General features: G+C 42.1%; 1 protein-coding gene across 1 annotated transcript in view; it reads right to left on the minus strand.

Moving 5' to 3' along the window:
• Positions 1 to 16,866, minus strand: part of STARD13 (StAR related lipid transfer domain containing 13) — a 162,881-nt gene extending 146,015 nt beyond the window's left edge. Inside the window, exon 1 of the mRNA XM_084843010.1 lies at positions 16,705 to 16,866. Coding sequence (XP_084699136.1) covers positions 16,705 to 16,798 — 94 coding nt within the window. The 5' untranslated portion in view covers positions 16,799 to 16,866. The remainder of the gene's footprint in view (positions 1 to 16,704) is intronic.
• Positions 16,867 to 17,166: the final 300 nt, after the last annotated feature.

Consider the following 17,166-nt stretch of genomic DNA (forward strand, 5'->3'; position numbering starts at 1 on the left):
GATCTCCCAGCTCCTAGTCCAACACTCTTGCCACTACACCACACTGGCTCTACTTTTCACTTAGATCCTCTTAAAATATCAGCTTTGTAATTTTCATGGTGCTCTTGGGTCTATACCAGCTATGGCCCTATCTGGACAGAGATAGCCTAGCTACGGTTATCCATGCCCAGGTAACCTTCTGTCTGGATTACTGCAAAGAGTTATACATGAAGCTGTCTTTAAAAACGGCTTGGAAACTTCAGCTGGTCCAAAACAGGGCAGCAACAGGAACTGGTTGATACTGTCGGAACCTGACTTCCTGAAGACAAGACACAAGTATCAGTAAATCCTTTACCTGCAGTAATTTCAGGAATTAGCTATACATCTTTACAGTTCCAATAAAGATCCACAGTTAACAGATTACAATGGACAAGAAACAGTTCATGAGCTTCACAAGAAAAGACCCAACCAGCCCTAGGTTTAGCACACAGGATAAATCCCAAATCGTTCACAGTTCCAGTGAAAGCAGGAAGCTATCCAGGTTTCCAAGACATTGTGTCCAGCAAAGTCTACTGCCAGTTGCTCTGGTTTAAATACAGCTGCTGAATATCACTATGCAGTGGAGGCTGGTGGCTCCGATTTGGTGGGGCTATGAATCCCCTCCAGGCTTCAGTCAAAACCAGCCGGAATGCTTAAGGACCTATCCAAGCTGCTGAGCTCTATGCCCAAAACAGGGAAGTTCTTTTAGAGTTCTGACTGGTTCTGACTGAAACCCGGAGTGGATTCACAGCCCCACTGAAATTGGAGCCACCAGCCTCCACTGTCACTATTGCACATTCAATCCTGGCAGGGAAATCTTACTCCCAGGCATTGCTGCAGCTCACCAGATGCCCCTGACCTGCTCTCCTTAGCTGACAACACAGCAAATGAGACACCCCTGAAATGCCCTTTCCTGCAAAGACGTCCTCCTGCTCCCCTGCTCCCACGGACATCCCTGGTCAAGAAGAAGAGGCCTCTGTCAAGATCAGGTCTTATCCCAGCTGTGGAAGATAGGCTTTACCAGCATGCTGACTGTCACCCGCTCCCAGCTCGTAAGCCAGTAGGAGGCCTGGTAGAACTGAGTTCTCAGGTGCCTGGCTTCCCACGGCTGGGCCTGAATGCACAGCTTCCCCATCTGACTCAGAAGTGATGCCATGGGCTGTTGCTCTTCCTGGACTAGCTTCTCCCACAAGGTCTCACAGTTATGATCATATTACACCAATAAACTGCTCTGCCTTCCAGTCTGATGCCAGGCCCCGTTCAAAGACCGAAACGGCTTTGGCCTAGGTTGTCTGAAGACCTGGGCCAAATCTCCTCCTATATACACCTGCCCAGACCCTAAGATCTTTTCCACAGGCCCTTCTCCAGGTGCTCGTGCCAAATGAGGTGAGGAGGGAGGTATTATGAGGTGAGGAGGGAGGTATTAAGGAGAGGGACTTCTCAGTGGTGGCATCCCGGAAGTCGAAAGCTCTCCCCAGAGACAGTCACCTGGAGGCCATGTTGTGGTCTTTTCGGCACCACGAGTAGACCTTTTTATTCTCCCAGGGTCTTTAGTCCTTCAGTTTTAAAAACTGTTAGTACCTTTCTAGATCTTTGCACTGCTGCTTTCTTTTTCTTTGGTTTTATTTTCTTTTAAACATTTTAGATTTTTATATTATGTTTCATTGTGTTTTTCTATTTTATAGTTTTAAGTTTTGTTCTGTGAATGACCCAGAGAGCTTCAGCTATTGGGCAGTATAGAAATGTAACAAATAAATTTTTAAAAAAGTAATAAAGTAGCAAGATATGTTTAATGGTCTTAATTATCTATATAGTACAAAATGTCATTCTGTACTTTCTCCAGACTCATGAATTAAATAGACCAATTCTGTAAACAGATCCCAACTGAACAGTTGAAGCACGCTCTTGGACTGATTCAGACACATTCTTTGCAAATGTGTGATGATGCTTATCACTGGGGTCATGCTCTTATTCTCTTCAGTAATTTCAAAACATTAGTGGTGGGGGGGGAATAACAATAGGAATACTGTAAAATCTGTATTAGGACATCAGACTGTGATCTTGAGTCACTGCATGCTGCCACAAATACGTCTAACTATGATAAATTACTGTGTCTTTGAGAAGCAAGGTCCAGAACCAATAAAAGGAGAGGTGACTTTTGATTTAATCCTATCTGCTGCGATGGGTAAGTACTGCCACAGAGCCATAGTCACCATATCGTTACTAGATTCAACATGCATGGGAGCTGAAAAAAGCTTTGTAAAAATGCAACTTACTCCAATCTTATATATACTTTCAACATCAAGTCATACTCATTTCAGTGGAACCTATTTTCAAGTAAACATACATAGAATCCTATAGACACATTCATAAGAAATCCCGCTGAACTCAGTAGAAATCTACTTTCCACTAAATATGCATAAAATTGGGAATTTTAAAAAGTTAATTAAAAATTGCAGGATGGAGAATCAAGCCTCTTGACAGAGATTATTCAAAAACACTGTAGTAGACGCTCAAATAAAATATACGCCAAATAGGATGCATAGCCAAGCAGCAGGGTCAAAAAAGGCAATGAATTACAGAAAATCTTCATTTTCAAAATAGAGGTTTGCACTAATAAAGAGAATGGAAAGAGAGTATAAACCATGTTGAATTAAATCTCCAATGAGGGAGGCTGAGCATTTGAATGGCAAATTGTAACAGCAACAGCAACAAAAAAAGAAGTTGGTGGGGGCAATGATAAAGAAAACCCAGACAGGAACAACAAAGCAGTTAAAGAAGCAGGACTATTAGAAGACATAGTTCTAAAGAGATCACTTAAAAGCCCTATTCACAGAAGAGTCGGGAGTCGGGACACTGTTTGCCCAGTCATGAAGGCTACCTGGTATTCATGCATTAGCTCTGATGTTGGCATTAGAGTTTCAGTTGTTTATGTTGTCAGAATGTGTATGTTTAATGAGGGAGAACCTTTTGCTGAACATCTAAACAAATCACACACAAATTGGAAGTATTGTATCTGCTTTTCATCCAAATCCTCGGAATGAATCACAACTTAGACAGAACTGTGTAAAAGCCCCCAAGCTAAAGCTTACGCAGAATAGCTTTATCCACTCTCTAGAACAGGGATGGGCAGAAGTTAGATCTCCAGATGTTTTGGACTTCCCAAAAGCTCTTGACAGTATGGCCAATGGTCCGTAATTCTGGAAGCTGAAGTCCAAAACACCTGGAAATCTACTTTCTGCCCACCCCTGCTCTAGAAGACCTCCCTCCTGTTGTGTGACTGTAAACAGGTATCGGAATAGGACTAGGATTGGGATGTTGCCTATTACATGGGCTGGGTGCTGTCTCTGCCTGAGGTTTAGCTTAGTCAAGTCAGAGAGTTCCCCAAGCACAGACAAGATGAGCTTCCTTGAACTGTACCTGGTGCTTGTTCAGGGACTGCAGACCTCCATGGATCCTTAAAAAACAAGGAACATAGGAAGCTCTTTTTGGAGCCTTGCTCAGGAGAACCTCTCCGGTAACTCTATACCAAACACTATAGGAGTCAGCCTAGGCGGATACAAACAACTGGACAAATGATAACATCTCAGCCAGGTAAAATGACAGAGCTGCATGCAGCTGCTGAACCCAAGTTATCAAAAACAAAAGTTACATCTCAAGTCCCTGAAAATCATTATCTATCTATCTATCTATCTATCTATCTATCTATCTATCTATCTATATCAATCAGAATAGTTTTTAAATCTAAACTTGAAAATACAAATATTTTAATGTTGCAGAAGGTAGCATTCAAAGTAATTAGGTGTTCCTTGACCATATGCCTATCGATCTCAAGCTTCAATCCTGCCCCTTCAGCCTGTACTTCACCTTTGCCAGGGGGGTCATAGACCCTATTTCGGAAGAAGACTGAGCCAAAGTAGGAATTGAGCACTGCTGCCTTTTCTTTGACATCTGTTATCATTTTGCCATCCTTATTTAATAGCTGAACAACCATTTCTTTCCTCTGTCTTTTACTATGCACGTAGCTGAAGAAAGCCTTTTTGTTGCTTTTAGCATCCCTCACTAACCTCAGCTCGTTCTCAGCTTTAGCCTTCCTGACACCACCCCTGCAATTCTGTGCTGCCTGAAATTCAACAGGATTGCACCATCAACTCTTACGTAATTGCTTTTCATTTAAAAGTCTTCTTGTAGCTGGGTGTTTTTTTTATGCAGCTATGCTTCAAAAACTTCGACTGCAACAACAAAGACCAGATACTTTACATTTCATAATAAATGCAAACTAAGATTTTCTGCATTTTATCATCAATGTTTGAACTAAGCAAAAAGTATCTTATGAACTGCAGCTTCTGTAGCATTCTTCATATGCATAACTAGGGCCAAACTAGAGGCGCCAATGGAATAGCCACATGTTTAAACATGGATTTCTCCCAATCATGCAGAAAGAGAGGGGTAGGGGTCCTATTTCATTGTAACAGTTTACTGTTTACCTTCCTGTAGTCTCTATTTTGGAGTACTTTTCTATCAGCCATTTCTGATGTCAGAGCTTTGTATGTAATGCTTCAGCTTTGCCTGTGTCATTGTTAAACGGCAATGGAATACAATAATTCCTTTATTGTAGAACCTAATTTCATTTCATTTATTACATTTATATGACCACCCAATAGCTAAAGCTCCCTGGGCATTTTACAACGATTAAACCCCTAAAAATACAATATAATAACATAATATAAAACCAACATACCAAAATATAACAATTTTAAAGCAATCAACAGTAAATCCCAGGACCCATTTAAAACCTTATCACATGCTGTCAAATGCCTGGGAGTAAGGAAAGCCTTCACCTGGTGCAGAAAATATGACTATGTTGGCACCAGGTGGGTCTTACTAGGGAAAGTGTTCCATAATTGGCGGGCCACCACCAAAAAGGCCCTCTCCCTTCTTGCCATCCTCTGAGCCTCCCTCAGAAGAGGCACTGATGAGTGTAGTACACGGGTAGGGTCATACTATAATATGTAGGCTCATACCATAATAACCTGTGATGAGATCAAGTTGTGTGACAAGATCCACCTCTAGGCCTAAGATTACTGTCTAGAGAACAGGATGGAACAAGAATAGAGATACTGGCCATTCTTGTTCTGAAGTGTACATTTTATAAGTACAGGTTTCTCTGGGAAATATCCAATGGAGCGTCGTGGCTTCAATGTCAGTGGGCTGTAAATCCGCTCTGCGTTTCAGTCAGAACCAGCCAGAACTCTAAAGGAGCTATCCAAACTGCTGAACCCATTTTAGGGGTTGGGTTCAGCACCTTGGATAGTTCCTTTAGCGTTCTGGCTGAAACTCAGAGCGTATTCACAGCCCTACTGATGTTGGAGCCACCAGCCTCTGCTGGAAATATCACAGCATCTAAAACCAGAAAACACAGAACACGGCGGCTCAGTAACTAAATTTACTCCAGGAAAATTAGGAGTCGTTTTGCACCAATTGCAATATATAACACATATGCGCCAAAGGAGCAGTGAATACGCCTCCTTCGTAAATACCATATGAAAAGTCAAAATGAGGTTGCTTACCATCCCTTCTTCTCCCCCAGCAACAGTATTTTTAGGACACTGTGAGAAGTGTTCTCTCACCAGAAGATGGGTCCCAGGAGCCGCTGTGTTGGAGCAATTTCGTGCCAGTTCTTTAAAGTGCAAAGAGGGGCTGAATTCCAGAAAAGTACAACAGGGCCTAATTATAATCTTTCCGCATAATAAGCAGAAGTGTTGAACAGTGATGGAGTTACTGTTTGCAGTGTGTGAATTGAGCTATTCACTACTTGGAACAAACAGCACGACATAGACCTGAATGATACAGTCAGTCTATTTCTATTTCTATGAACTCTGAAGGAATCATAATTTTCTGACTCACCTAATATGAATTTTTGGAAGTCACCGCCTTATTTACTTTTGAGAGTGCATGAGTAATCATTAATGAATCACCACAGTTCTTCCACATGCAGTTTGAATAAATACTCCAGATCACGCATATCATGCCTCGCTTCTGGATGTGCAAACCCCATCAACATAAAAAATAATGGAATGATATGGGAGAAAGTAAGGGCAAAAATCACTGAAAGATTTAAACATCAGAAAAATACAGATAACATTTAATATCAGAGAAATACTTTACTACACATGCCAGAAAGAAATAGAGTTGGATCCAAATGCAGTTGTATTTAGAGTAGACCCACTGAAATCAATGGAACATAAGTCAGTGGTAACTAATTGAAGTACCACTCCTTTAAGTGTGTCTACTCTAAGTAAGAGAAACCTGTACGAGGGTCAAGAAGCAACAGTAAGAACCAGATATGGAACAATCGAGTGGTTCAAAATTGGGAAAGGAGTACGACAAGGCTGCATATTGTCACCCTGCTTATTTAACTTATATGCAGAGTACAACATGAGAAATGCCGGGTTGGATGAATCAGAGGTCAAAATTAAGATTGCTGGGAGAATTATCAACAACCTCTGATATTATCAACAACAGACGATACCACCCTAATGGCAGAAAGCGAAGAGGATCTAAAGAGCCTCTTGTTGAGGGTGAAAGAGGAGAGTGCAAAAGCTGGTTTGAAACTCAACATTAAAAAAACTAAGATCATGGCATCTGGCCCCATCACTTCCTGGCATATAGAAGGGGAAGAAATGGAAGCAGTGACAGATTTTACTTTCTTGGGCTCCAAGATCACCGCAGACGGTGACTGTAGCCATGAAATTAAAAGACGCTTGCTCCTTGGGAGGAAAGCTATTGTAAACCTAGACAGCATAGGAAGAAGCAGAGACATCACCTTGCCGACAAAGGTCCGTCTAATCAAAGCTATGGTTTTCCCAGTAGTAATGTATGGCTGTGAGAGCTGGACTATAAGGAAGGCTGAGTGCCGAAGAATTGATGCTTTCGAACTGTGGTGCTGGAGAAGACTCTTACGAGTCCCCTGCACTGCAAGGAGGTCAAATCAGTCAATCCTAAAGGAAATCAACCCTGAGTGCTCATTGGTAGGACAGATACTGAAGCTGAAGCTCAAATATTTTGGCCACCTAATGCGAAGAGAAAACTCTCTGGAAAAGACCCTGATGCTGGGAAAGACTGAAGGCAAAAGGAGAAGGGGACGGCAGAGGATGAGATGCCTAGATAGCATCACGGATGCAATGAATATGAACTTGAGCATGCTCCGGGAGAGTGCGCAGGACAGGAAGGCCTGGCGTGCTATGGTCCATGGGGTCACGAAGAGTCGGACACGACTGAACGACTGAACAACAACAACGACTCTACGTATGACTATGTCTGGCTCCAATCCATAGCTGCTACTGCAAACCAAGTTAATTAGGATGTTTGAAGTGTAATCTTATGGAAATGTTTAGCCTAGGATTTTATTTTAGTTGCTCTATTTGTTGTTTAGTGCTAAATATTTAATTTTTAAAAATTAAAGGAACTGCATAAGGAAGATTATACATAACTAGCTAGAAGAATGTGAGGGTGGGCAAGGGCGGGTGTACCACCAACTGCATATCTGACAGTTAGTTCACAGGGCACAGAGGCAATTTCCTCTATTCCTTGATAGCTCCCCATCAGCTTTGCCAAGGTAGCCTCTGCCATACGTTTCCCTATCCTCAGCAGATGCTATGACTGATAGGAACTGGGTAGGAGGATTTCTTGCATCCTCCTCAATGGGACTCATTCCATGGCTGCAAGTTGTTCTCATACTCACAGATCAGGTTACAAACTAGCCCATGATGTTGCGAATGTAGTGTGTGTGTGTGTGTGTGTGTGTGTGCGCGCACGCGCGCGCGTAACTTTAGGAGGCCTTTCTTTTATGGAGGTCTGGGTGGGGCCTCTCTTTCCTCCTCTTAGTGCAGGCCCTCATCCTAAGGCAGTCTGCTGGGCGGTTCCTCAGAAGTTAGTCTTCTCTCATGTCAATAATAATAAAGGATCCTGGTGTGAGAGTTCCTGGGCTTGAAGTTATTGCCTGGAAAGCAGGGCTTGGGGTGGACTGCACGTTGAGTGGGGGAAAGACCATGCCCATGGGCCATTACAGAGAAGGAGCTGTTTTAGCCATGGGGAAGGGCTTAGGAGATAAGCTATTTATTTACTTATTACATTTCTACACTGCCCAAAGTTGAAGCTGTCTGGGCAGGTCACAGAAGAAGATAGTGCTGCTGGCTCTGGATTCCCTGAGCTGCTCCAGTCATTGTTGACTCCTCTGAGTGTTTCAGAAGCAATCAAAGAGTTATTCAAAAGACCATAATAATTTATACAAATACATTCCCACCTTTGCTCTCTGGCCTAGTGTGTGAATAACTCCTGCAGGTTGGGAGGGCACACCACACTGGTAGGGCTGTCCTACTGTTAAGTGAAGTGAGTGGCTGTATCACGCAGCAGTTCCTGGGGCGGGGGCCATTCCTTGTATGGAATTCAAGAGTATTCCTTACAAGAGTATTTCTTGTAAAATAGGAAAAATAAAAATATGCTGAAAATCACAGTAGAAAGAACAATGCAGTATATGGCCCACAGTCTCCACCACGCCAGCTTCACAGAGGCATAAACGCTCAGAGTGTAAGATACTATTATATCTACCCTCCAAAAGTGCATAAGGTAACACATTGAACTTGGCCAGCGTGAATGTTTTCCTGTATTTTGGAATGGTTAGAGTAGTTAAATAGGTTGCAGGTAAGAAACCCTGCCCTCTATCTCTGAATTCGGAGTATGGAGTACCGATTCTTATGTGATCCTGTAACTTGTTATCCCTAATATCCTGGCGTATATCCCCTTTGGCTTTTGTATGGCCCAGGGCCAGGATGGCATTTTGTGAGAAACCCACATTACAGAGTTTCTTGTCCCCAGTTCTTTTCCATTTTGACTGTAATGTGTCCGTCAAAGTCAGAGGGGCCAACCCTTGAGCAGCAAATATCAGTTTTAACCAAAAATTTAACTTATACATCCAAACCTGGGATTCAACAGAGATTTGGCCTGTCTCTAGATGCAGGACTACATTGGACACACAACTTGCAAGGTCAAGGCCAAGAATATTTCTCAGAAATTTTGTTTGGGTGGATTCCACGGCGGCAATATTACCATAAACACACAGCTGCGTACCATATAACATTTGTGTTAATGCCATGGCAGAAAAAACTTTTAGGGCTGATGGTATGCCCTGACCTCCTCTGGTGTAAAAGAAAAAAAGAAGAAGAGATGAGCGATTTAACACTCCTCGGAGCATTTGCGATGGTGTTAGAGTTCTCTAGCAGCCAGATGACTGGAAAATTACCCCCCAGTAACTGTAAGCTGTAGGGGCCGCGGTGGCTTAGTGGTTAAGACGCTGAACTGCAGACTAGAAGGTCGACAGGTCAGCAGTTCGAGACCCGAGTGCTGCGTGACGGAGTGAGCTCCCGTCTTCAGTCCCAGCTTCTGCCAACCTAGCAGTTCGAAAGCAAGAAATTGCAAGTCGATAAATAGGTACCGCCTCGGTGGGAAAGGTAACAGCGTTCCGTGCACCTCGGTGTTCAGTCATGCCGGCCACATGACCACGGAAGCGTCTTCGGACAGCGCTGGCTCTTCGGCTTAGAAACGGGGATGAGCACCGCACCCTAGAGTCGGACACAACTGGTTGGGGACACCTTTACCTTTACCTTTTTAACTGTAAGCTTTAACTTGCTCAACTGGGTGCCCATTCGTTTGCCAGCGATGTTTAGTCCTTTTTCGAGTGAAGACTAAAACTTTAGATTTGGCATAGTTAATCACCAGTTTTTCAGTTTTACAATACATGTGCAAGGTTCTTAATAACAGCCTCAAGCCAATGCATGTCCGAGAAAGAAGTACCGCATCATCTGCATATAGTAAAATAGACAAAGGTCTTTTTGCCAATTTAGGAGGGTGGGAGTTTGTCTCAGAAAGCCTATTGACCAGGGTGTTGATGTAAATATTGAACAATGTAGGGGCAAAAACACAGTCCTGTTCGACACCAATATAAGTTGGAAATGGTATGGTCAGATGGCCTGCACAGTTGCATCTCACCTGCAGCCAAGTTTTATCATAGAGACTACGAATAAGAATCAACAATCACCTACCGATGTTAGTGGCCTCAAGTTTTTGTCATAACCTGTCCCTTGGAAATAGATCAAAAGCAGACTTAAAGTCAATAAAGGCTGTGCAAAGTCCCGCCCGGAACAGAAGAAAAATTTTCAACCAGGTGTTGTAACACAAGCCCCTCATCAGCTGCTGTGGAGTGCCCTGGTCTGAAACCTGCCTGCTCATCTTCCAAAAGGTTTTCCTCTTCCATCAAGCTTGAAAGTTTCTCAAGGAGGTGACTGGCATACAGCTTACAATACTCAGTAGACTGACTGGCCTTTAATTAGCGGGGTCCAATCTTTTCCCCTTTTTATATATTGGAATGATGGTAGCAAGGCCCCAATCCTCTGGTATACACGTTGACTGATAGATACAGGTAAATAAGACTGCTAGAACTGGGGCCCACAACTCCATGTTGGCCTTAAGCAACTCGGGAGGAATGCTGTCACTCCCGGGTGCTTTGCCCAATTTAAGCTTAGAAATAAGCCTGCTAATTTCAGAGGTGGAGAGATGAGGCCAGTCAGGTAGATTATTCATTTCAGTTTGTAATAACAGGGCTCTGGGTTGTCTTTTTGCATATAGATCGCTAAAAGATAATTCTCAGGTCTTGAATGGAATGTGGAAATCCATTCCACCTGGTTTACTATGCCAGCCTCTGGAGGCAATTCTCTAGAAGGTGACTGAGCCATGAGCCCTCGAAGCAGCAGTTAGATTCCGCCAACTCGCTCTCCATGCCTGGTCCTTTTTCTCCCTAATTAAGTTTTTGTATCTCTTCTTTAGAGTCAACCATTCAGGGGATATAATTGGTGAATCCAATTTCTTGTATAGCCTATATTTATCTATTAAGGATTTCTTTATGTCCACACATTCTTGGTCAAACCAAGATTTAGACATGCAGAGAGGGACATACTGCCTCAGAGCAGTTTTACAGGTCACGTAATTTTGCAAGGATAAGGCCAATTCTTGATACAAATCCAAAACATTTTTCGGGGATCTCGCAGTTAACAAAATATCCTGCAATCTGAAACAGATTTTGGAGAGTAATGATGAAGATAATTTTTCCTCTGACTTGGTTGACCATCTTATACGTGAGGCTTTAATTTCAGCTTCTGAACAGAACAAGGGTTCAAGAGTCACATGGACATCCTGGTTCTCAGGGTTTAAGAGTACAATTAAAGGGAGGTGGACAATCTCAGTGCATGTACTCACCCTGCAACTGATTATCTACCTATATTTGTTCTTCATCTTTTCCTTCAGACCGAGAGAAGTGAAGGATTATTTCCACATTTAACCCTGCTAAAACAGGGTAGCTTAAGGGAGCAATCCTATGGGGATCAACAGTTGGTTCCGAACCCAGGGGCAACTGCCTATCCACTGCAGGGCGGGAGGAGTGGTGAGGAGCACATCTCCTCTGTACTCCCGCCACCCTGCTTTTGCTGCTAGACAGCCAATTTCGGTTGTCTAGACCTGGGACCTCAGAGCACGGGGTGGAAAGGCTGGACAACACATAAGAAGTGTCATACCGGCCCTTTCGACCTCCTCGCCCCAGCCCGCCCCCATGAACACTCTGTTTCTCCCACTCTGCTCTGCTCTTCCAAGTGCAGAGTACGGGGCTGATCCATGCTGCCTATGAGGTGGCGTGGGAGGGGGTAGAGGTCAGTTCTCTGAGAACCCACTTCGGAGCGCAGGCTGTGAGGTCGGTTTCTGGGAACCGACCAATCCTATGTCCATCTAGCCACTGAGTAGCAGCCATAGGATTGTGCCTTAAAGGGATTACCCCAAATGCACTCTTCATTGCAGAATTTACACAAAAGTAGACCTACAATATAGTCCTCCCATGACCTTGTTGTTTTCTGTTTCCTGAGTAATGTTCCCAAATTTCAGCCTCTTACCATTTCCTGTTTTCTTTCTGGAAAAGATCTCCAATGTGGGGCATAAAATATCCCCAGAATCTATTGTTTTTGCTATTGGGGTGTCTTTATGTCCCAAAAACTTGGCAATGTACCAGGGATATAAAAGTGTCCCATGGATTTTCCAAAGAAAACTGATCTAGGGAAGCAGTTTTAAGTACTCTGGGTAGGTTGGCATAAATCATGGTTTTCATAGGGGAACATTTACCGCACCTGAGACAGATCTGGGAGTAAAAAAATACCTCAGAACACCAAAATAATTAGGTCTTAGTAATAAACATTTTACCTAAAGTTTTATCTTGACAGTTAATGATAATTTTCCAATACTTCTTCTGACACCCGAGACTTGTATTTGTGTGTGAAGGCATTTTACCACCCCAGGATAAATTGGAAAATGACTTGGGGTAGTAAAATGCCCCCAAAACTTGTCTGTGTGCATATTTTTTTTTACAACTGCTGCATGAGGGTTAAATATTGAATTTTGCTGACTTTGTAACAGTCTCCAAAATTCATAAAAATAAATGCTGTGAGTAACCCGTTGATAAACCCACTTGAACTCAGAAATGCTTTGTGACATCAAATGGAGTTCCACAAACATTTGCATTTCACCTCCCAATAAATGTCTGTAAATAAATTCACATTAACTAGAGACAATTATTCTCCTGACCTCTAACTGTATCTCACCGAAGGGTGAGAACTATATCTTACACAATGACATGGGGCTGCTGCAAGAACAGCACCCCAGGTTGATTTCTCAGCTTCTCTAAAACATAACCCAGTAGCAAGACGTCATCATATTTCCCCACCCCCACCTCACAAAAAATGGCTGCTGTTGGTGGGAGTTGAGAATGGTAAACACAATTATGTTACAAAACAGGGTAAATTATACTACATGTTATGGGGAACAGAGGACAAACTTGACACAGGGATTCCATTTTTGGTGACAGTCTTATGTGACATCATGTGTAGTTATACTGTAAGTATTCTACTCTCCAGAACAAACATGGCAGCCTCTTGGGTGTATATCAAATTACACAAAAATAATGAATCAGCCCCTCACATTCATAGACAAAGCTTAAGGGCCAGTGAGGAAAACCATTTCTTTCCAGAGATTTTTGCTTTCATGGGATAGGTAAGTCTTGTAGAGATACGAAAGTAGATCATAGGCCTGAGTAGCTCAAAACCTCCTTTTTTTTCCTTAAATCTACTAGCTCCAGGCCTAGAACAGCCAAACAGTTATCAATCTTGCTTTTAACTTTGATGTATTAGGAAAGCCTTGAAAAATTGTTGACTTAACTTGGGCAGGTTTGCTGTTTTCAAAATATGAGAACCCTTGGATTAAAAAACACGCTACATGTTTTGCTGAACTAATGCCATGACAAATAATTTATGCTTTCCATTTTACATCAAGAGCCTCATGATAGTATACTTATTTTTAAAGACTTGCTGCGGTATGTTAAGGGGTTTTTTAATGCTGGGGTAGAGGGAAATCAGTTTTAATGCAATTGGCCTGAGGCTCTGGAATGACCTCCTGACCAAGGCCAAAGTCTATGTGTCTCTTCCTGATGACATTCCAAAGGAGTTACAAAACTCAGTTGTTCCCTGTGATCTTCGGCAGTCAAGACCAGTATGTTGGCCATGGGATGTAGTTTTCTTGGAAGGCTGTTGAATGCTTTACAGGGTTTTTTTGTTTTAATGTTGAACTGTTATTGATTATTGCATTTTAAAATATTGCTTTATTTTTATGCAAACATTGCTTTATTTTTATGCAAGCTGCTTAGGCTTAGGAAGAGTGCATTACAAATGTCTAAAATAAACAAATAATTGAAAGAGCCAATATAATGACTCTTTCAAAGACAGCTTAGCAAAATGTAGGCAGCATGCAGGCCTTGTGTTGACAATGTGGTTGAAGTTCAAACTTAGTTAACAGTCAGCACTACTGACAGGGTTGGACTCGATGGTCTTATAGGCCCCTTCCAACCCTACTGTTCTACGATTCTATGACATTGACTTGGAGCCTAAGATAAATTACCTTAAGGTGGTTTATCGAAGGAAAGTTTCCCATCCTCCTATGCAGCCACCTGCAGCCCTTGAAAGCCTCTCTAGAAGGTGGAGGGGGCTCTCCTGAGCAACGTGGGATTGGGTACTGTGGGGATACTGACTGGGGAGAGGGGAATGGCCCCAACTCAGGCTTGGATTCTAAGATAAATTAGCTTAGGGTGCAATCTTATGCATGTTTAGACAGATAAAAGGCCTACAACTCCCAGCATGGCCCAGCCAGCAATGCAAGCTAGGGCATGCTGGGGGTTGTAGGCCTTTTCTCTGTCTAAACATGCATAGGATTGTGCCCTTAAGGAAAGTTTCCTGTCCACTTCCTTATCTCTAGCATGCAAGGGAACTTCTGGTAGATGTTTATTTAAGCAGGCCTTTGGGTCTGTTGGGTTGTATGCTGTTTTTATTCTGTTATTGTTGTGTTTTTAATTGTGTTTTAATGCATTTGTTTTATTATGTTTTAATCAAGTTTTATTTGTGATTGTAAGCTGCCTTGAGTGCCATTTTGTCTTGGTAGAAAGGCAGGGTACAAAACAAACAAACAGATGAAAGTGAGCAAGGGAGTTCTGTCTTATATGGATAAAACATGTAAAAACAAACCAACTCTTTTAAATATACAGACTGTCACAGCACCATATGTTATTACAGTTCTTCTTCTTATTACTAATCAAAGTTATTCTGGCACTTCCCAAACAAGCACCGCGTTTTTCACAATACATTATAATTTTACAGTTTCAAACACATTGCTGGTAATGTGAAGGGGCTGGATGAACATTGCTTGGAAGGCTGTTCCATAATTTAGAGACCACAACTGAAAAGGCCTCCTCTCTTGCCCCTACTAGTTGCACAATGGTTGATGAGAAAACAGTGAGAAGGGCCTCAAAAACTGAGCAAAGATTTTCAGCAGGTTCAAATCCCTATAATCTCCCTCACTAACACTCTAAGAATTACATTATATATTTGATTTCTGAATTGTTTGAAACCGTGTTGGGTTTTTGAAGGAAAAGAATAAAGCCCTGCTTTTTTCAGCATTTCAATTTGGATGTACAAAAACACGCCACTCTCAAAATAATTATAGGCATACGCTTAAAAAAAGATTTTAAGACCTCATTATATGATTGTATGTAGGCCCCAGATAAGTTTCTGAAAGTTTTTCCTGTAATAAAATAACCTGGAAATTTAGACTTAAATTAAACAGCACTGAATACTGTGCATACTTTGTTTTTAAATAAATCCAATGGGAAAATGTTGCCCTTTTTCTTTCAATCAAGATTGTACACAAGGTATATGGCATGACATAATATCCTTCCTGAAATCAGAGCCACAGCTAGGACCAGTATCCTCCAAACATCACCGGTTCCTGAAACCATCTTGCAAACAACAGTCTGCCTAATTGCCAAGGAAATAATCTCATTCATCAAATGCTTGTTGTTGAAATATGTATTGTTCCTTTATAAATGTGATACGATTTCCATCATCATATCCTTTACCAAGTGTTCAACAGTAACCAAGCAGAGATCATCATTTAGACCTACAGCCCTATGCACATGTATTTGGACAACATTCCTAGTGAACACACTGCAGGAAGAAAACCGATAAAAGTGGTTCTAGCTCATCTAGAAAAGCAGAAACTTCCATTAAACTCTTTGGCAATATATTTCAATGGCTGGCACACTGATATTGCCACTCAGTTGATTTCCTATATGCAATACAGGTGCTATGAGCAAACTGAAATGAGCTAGAATCCCATTAAGAACACTGTATGTAGGAAACCAGAAAACAAGTAGGAAATCCATAGCACATGGTACTCCCTGTTGTTCTACTACTTAACTTCTGACAGATTCAAAACTGCTGGTTGCTTTTTTTCCGTGTGTCATTTTTCTGGGTGGAGGTTTTAAAGTTCACTTTGATTAAAAGTACACACAGGGCAAACTACACGTTTGGACAGTGATCCTTTAGTCCCCATACTTTATTGAAGAAGAGGAGGGAACTGATGTGTCCACAGAGATTGCATGCGTCGGCCTATATACTTCCAGAAAATGGCATACCCAACATAATCTACTTTGTGAGCCCTCTGAGGACAAGGGGCCATCTATTTTTGTTACCTACCCCAAATTATTGACAGTGGGGAGGGGTGTCTATGAATGGAAATAATTTTTTAAAATGTCAGCAGTTACTTTGTGCGCACATGGGAGACATTCTGTCATACACTTTTTCCTCCAGTACATACAGCACAAGAGCTCCTTCAGAGTGTATAAAAACAGTAAAGTTAAGAGTATGCAGTTCAGATTTAGATGTAGCAGAACGGTATATGGAGCAATGCAAATCAAACAGCCTAAGAAGATGAATGAACCTAGTATGGAATTTTAAGGTTTATGACTAAGTGGCTGTGCAGCTAAGTGCTTTTTCCACTCATTACACTGCTGTGCACTTGCATATGAATGGATAACTAAACTGCAGCTCAATGCTGTCATTCAGGGTATTTTTTTAAGCGTCCAGAGCAATACCAGGCAAACAGCACAATCTGAAATCCCAACCAAATTTTTTAAGGCAAATAAAACTGACCTGAAGACATTCTTTTGGCAAGGACTTGGTTAAGAGCCTAAGGCAGCCAGTGACTCACCTTGCTGAATTTTAGTCACGAGCTGACGGCGTGCTTGAATCCTACTTATCCTGTATGGAGAGCGTCTTGCAGTTTGATCAAATCGCAAGTACATCTCTTGGCCTTCTGCTGATATGGTATTCACACAGTAGCAGCCCGAAGTTGAAGTGCTGGACACCTGCCTTAATATCTTTGCCCCTTTAAAAACTGTCACTTCAGTCTCCTGGGTGGCAATTCCTGAATCTAAACAAAGCACTGAGAGAAAAGAAGCAAGAAGCCCAAAGGAACTGAAAAGAACAAGCACTTTGAAAGAGAGTGAGAGACAGAAAGAGGTGTGCCAAAAGCTACAATTCAGGATTCCAAGTCCCCTCACGTGATCAGAAAGGGCCAATCAGTCAAAGTAAAGAATGAAAGTACACAGCGTGCCTAACAGAGGAAAGTGAAGGCTGTTTGAGCATTTGCAGCCCTACAGAACACTGAAAG

This window comes from Heloderma suspectum, chromosome 3, assembly GCF_057233095.1.
Source record: "Heloderma suspectum isolate Gila_16-S chromosome 3, 16-S_ref, whole genome shotgun sequence".
NCBI classification, from domain to species: Eukaryota; Metazoa; Chordata; class Lepidosauria; order Squamata; family Helodermatidae; genus Heloderma; species Heloderma suspectum.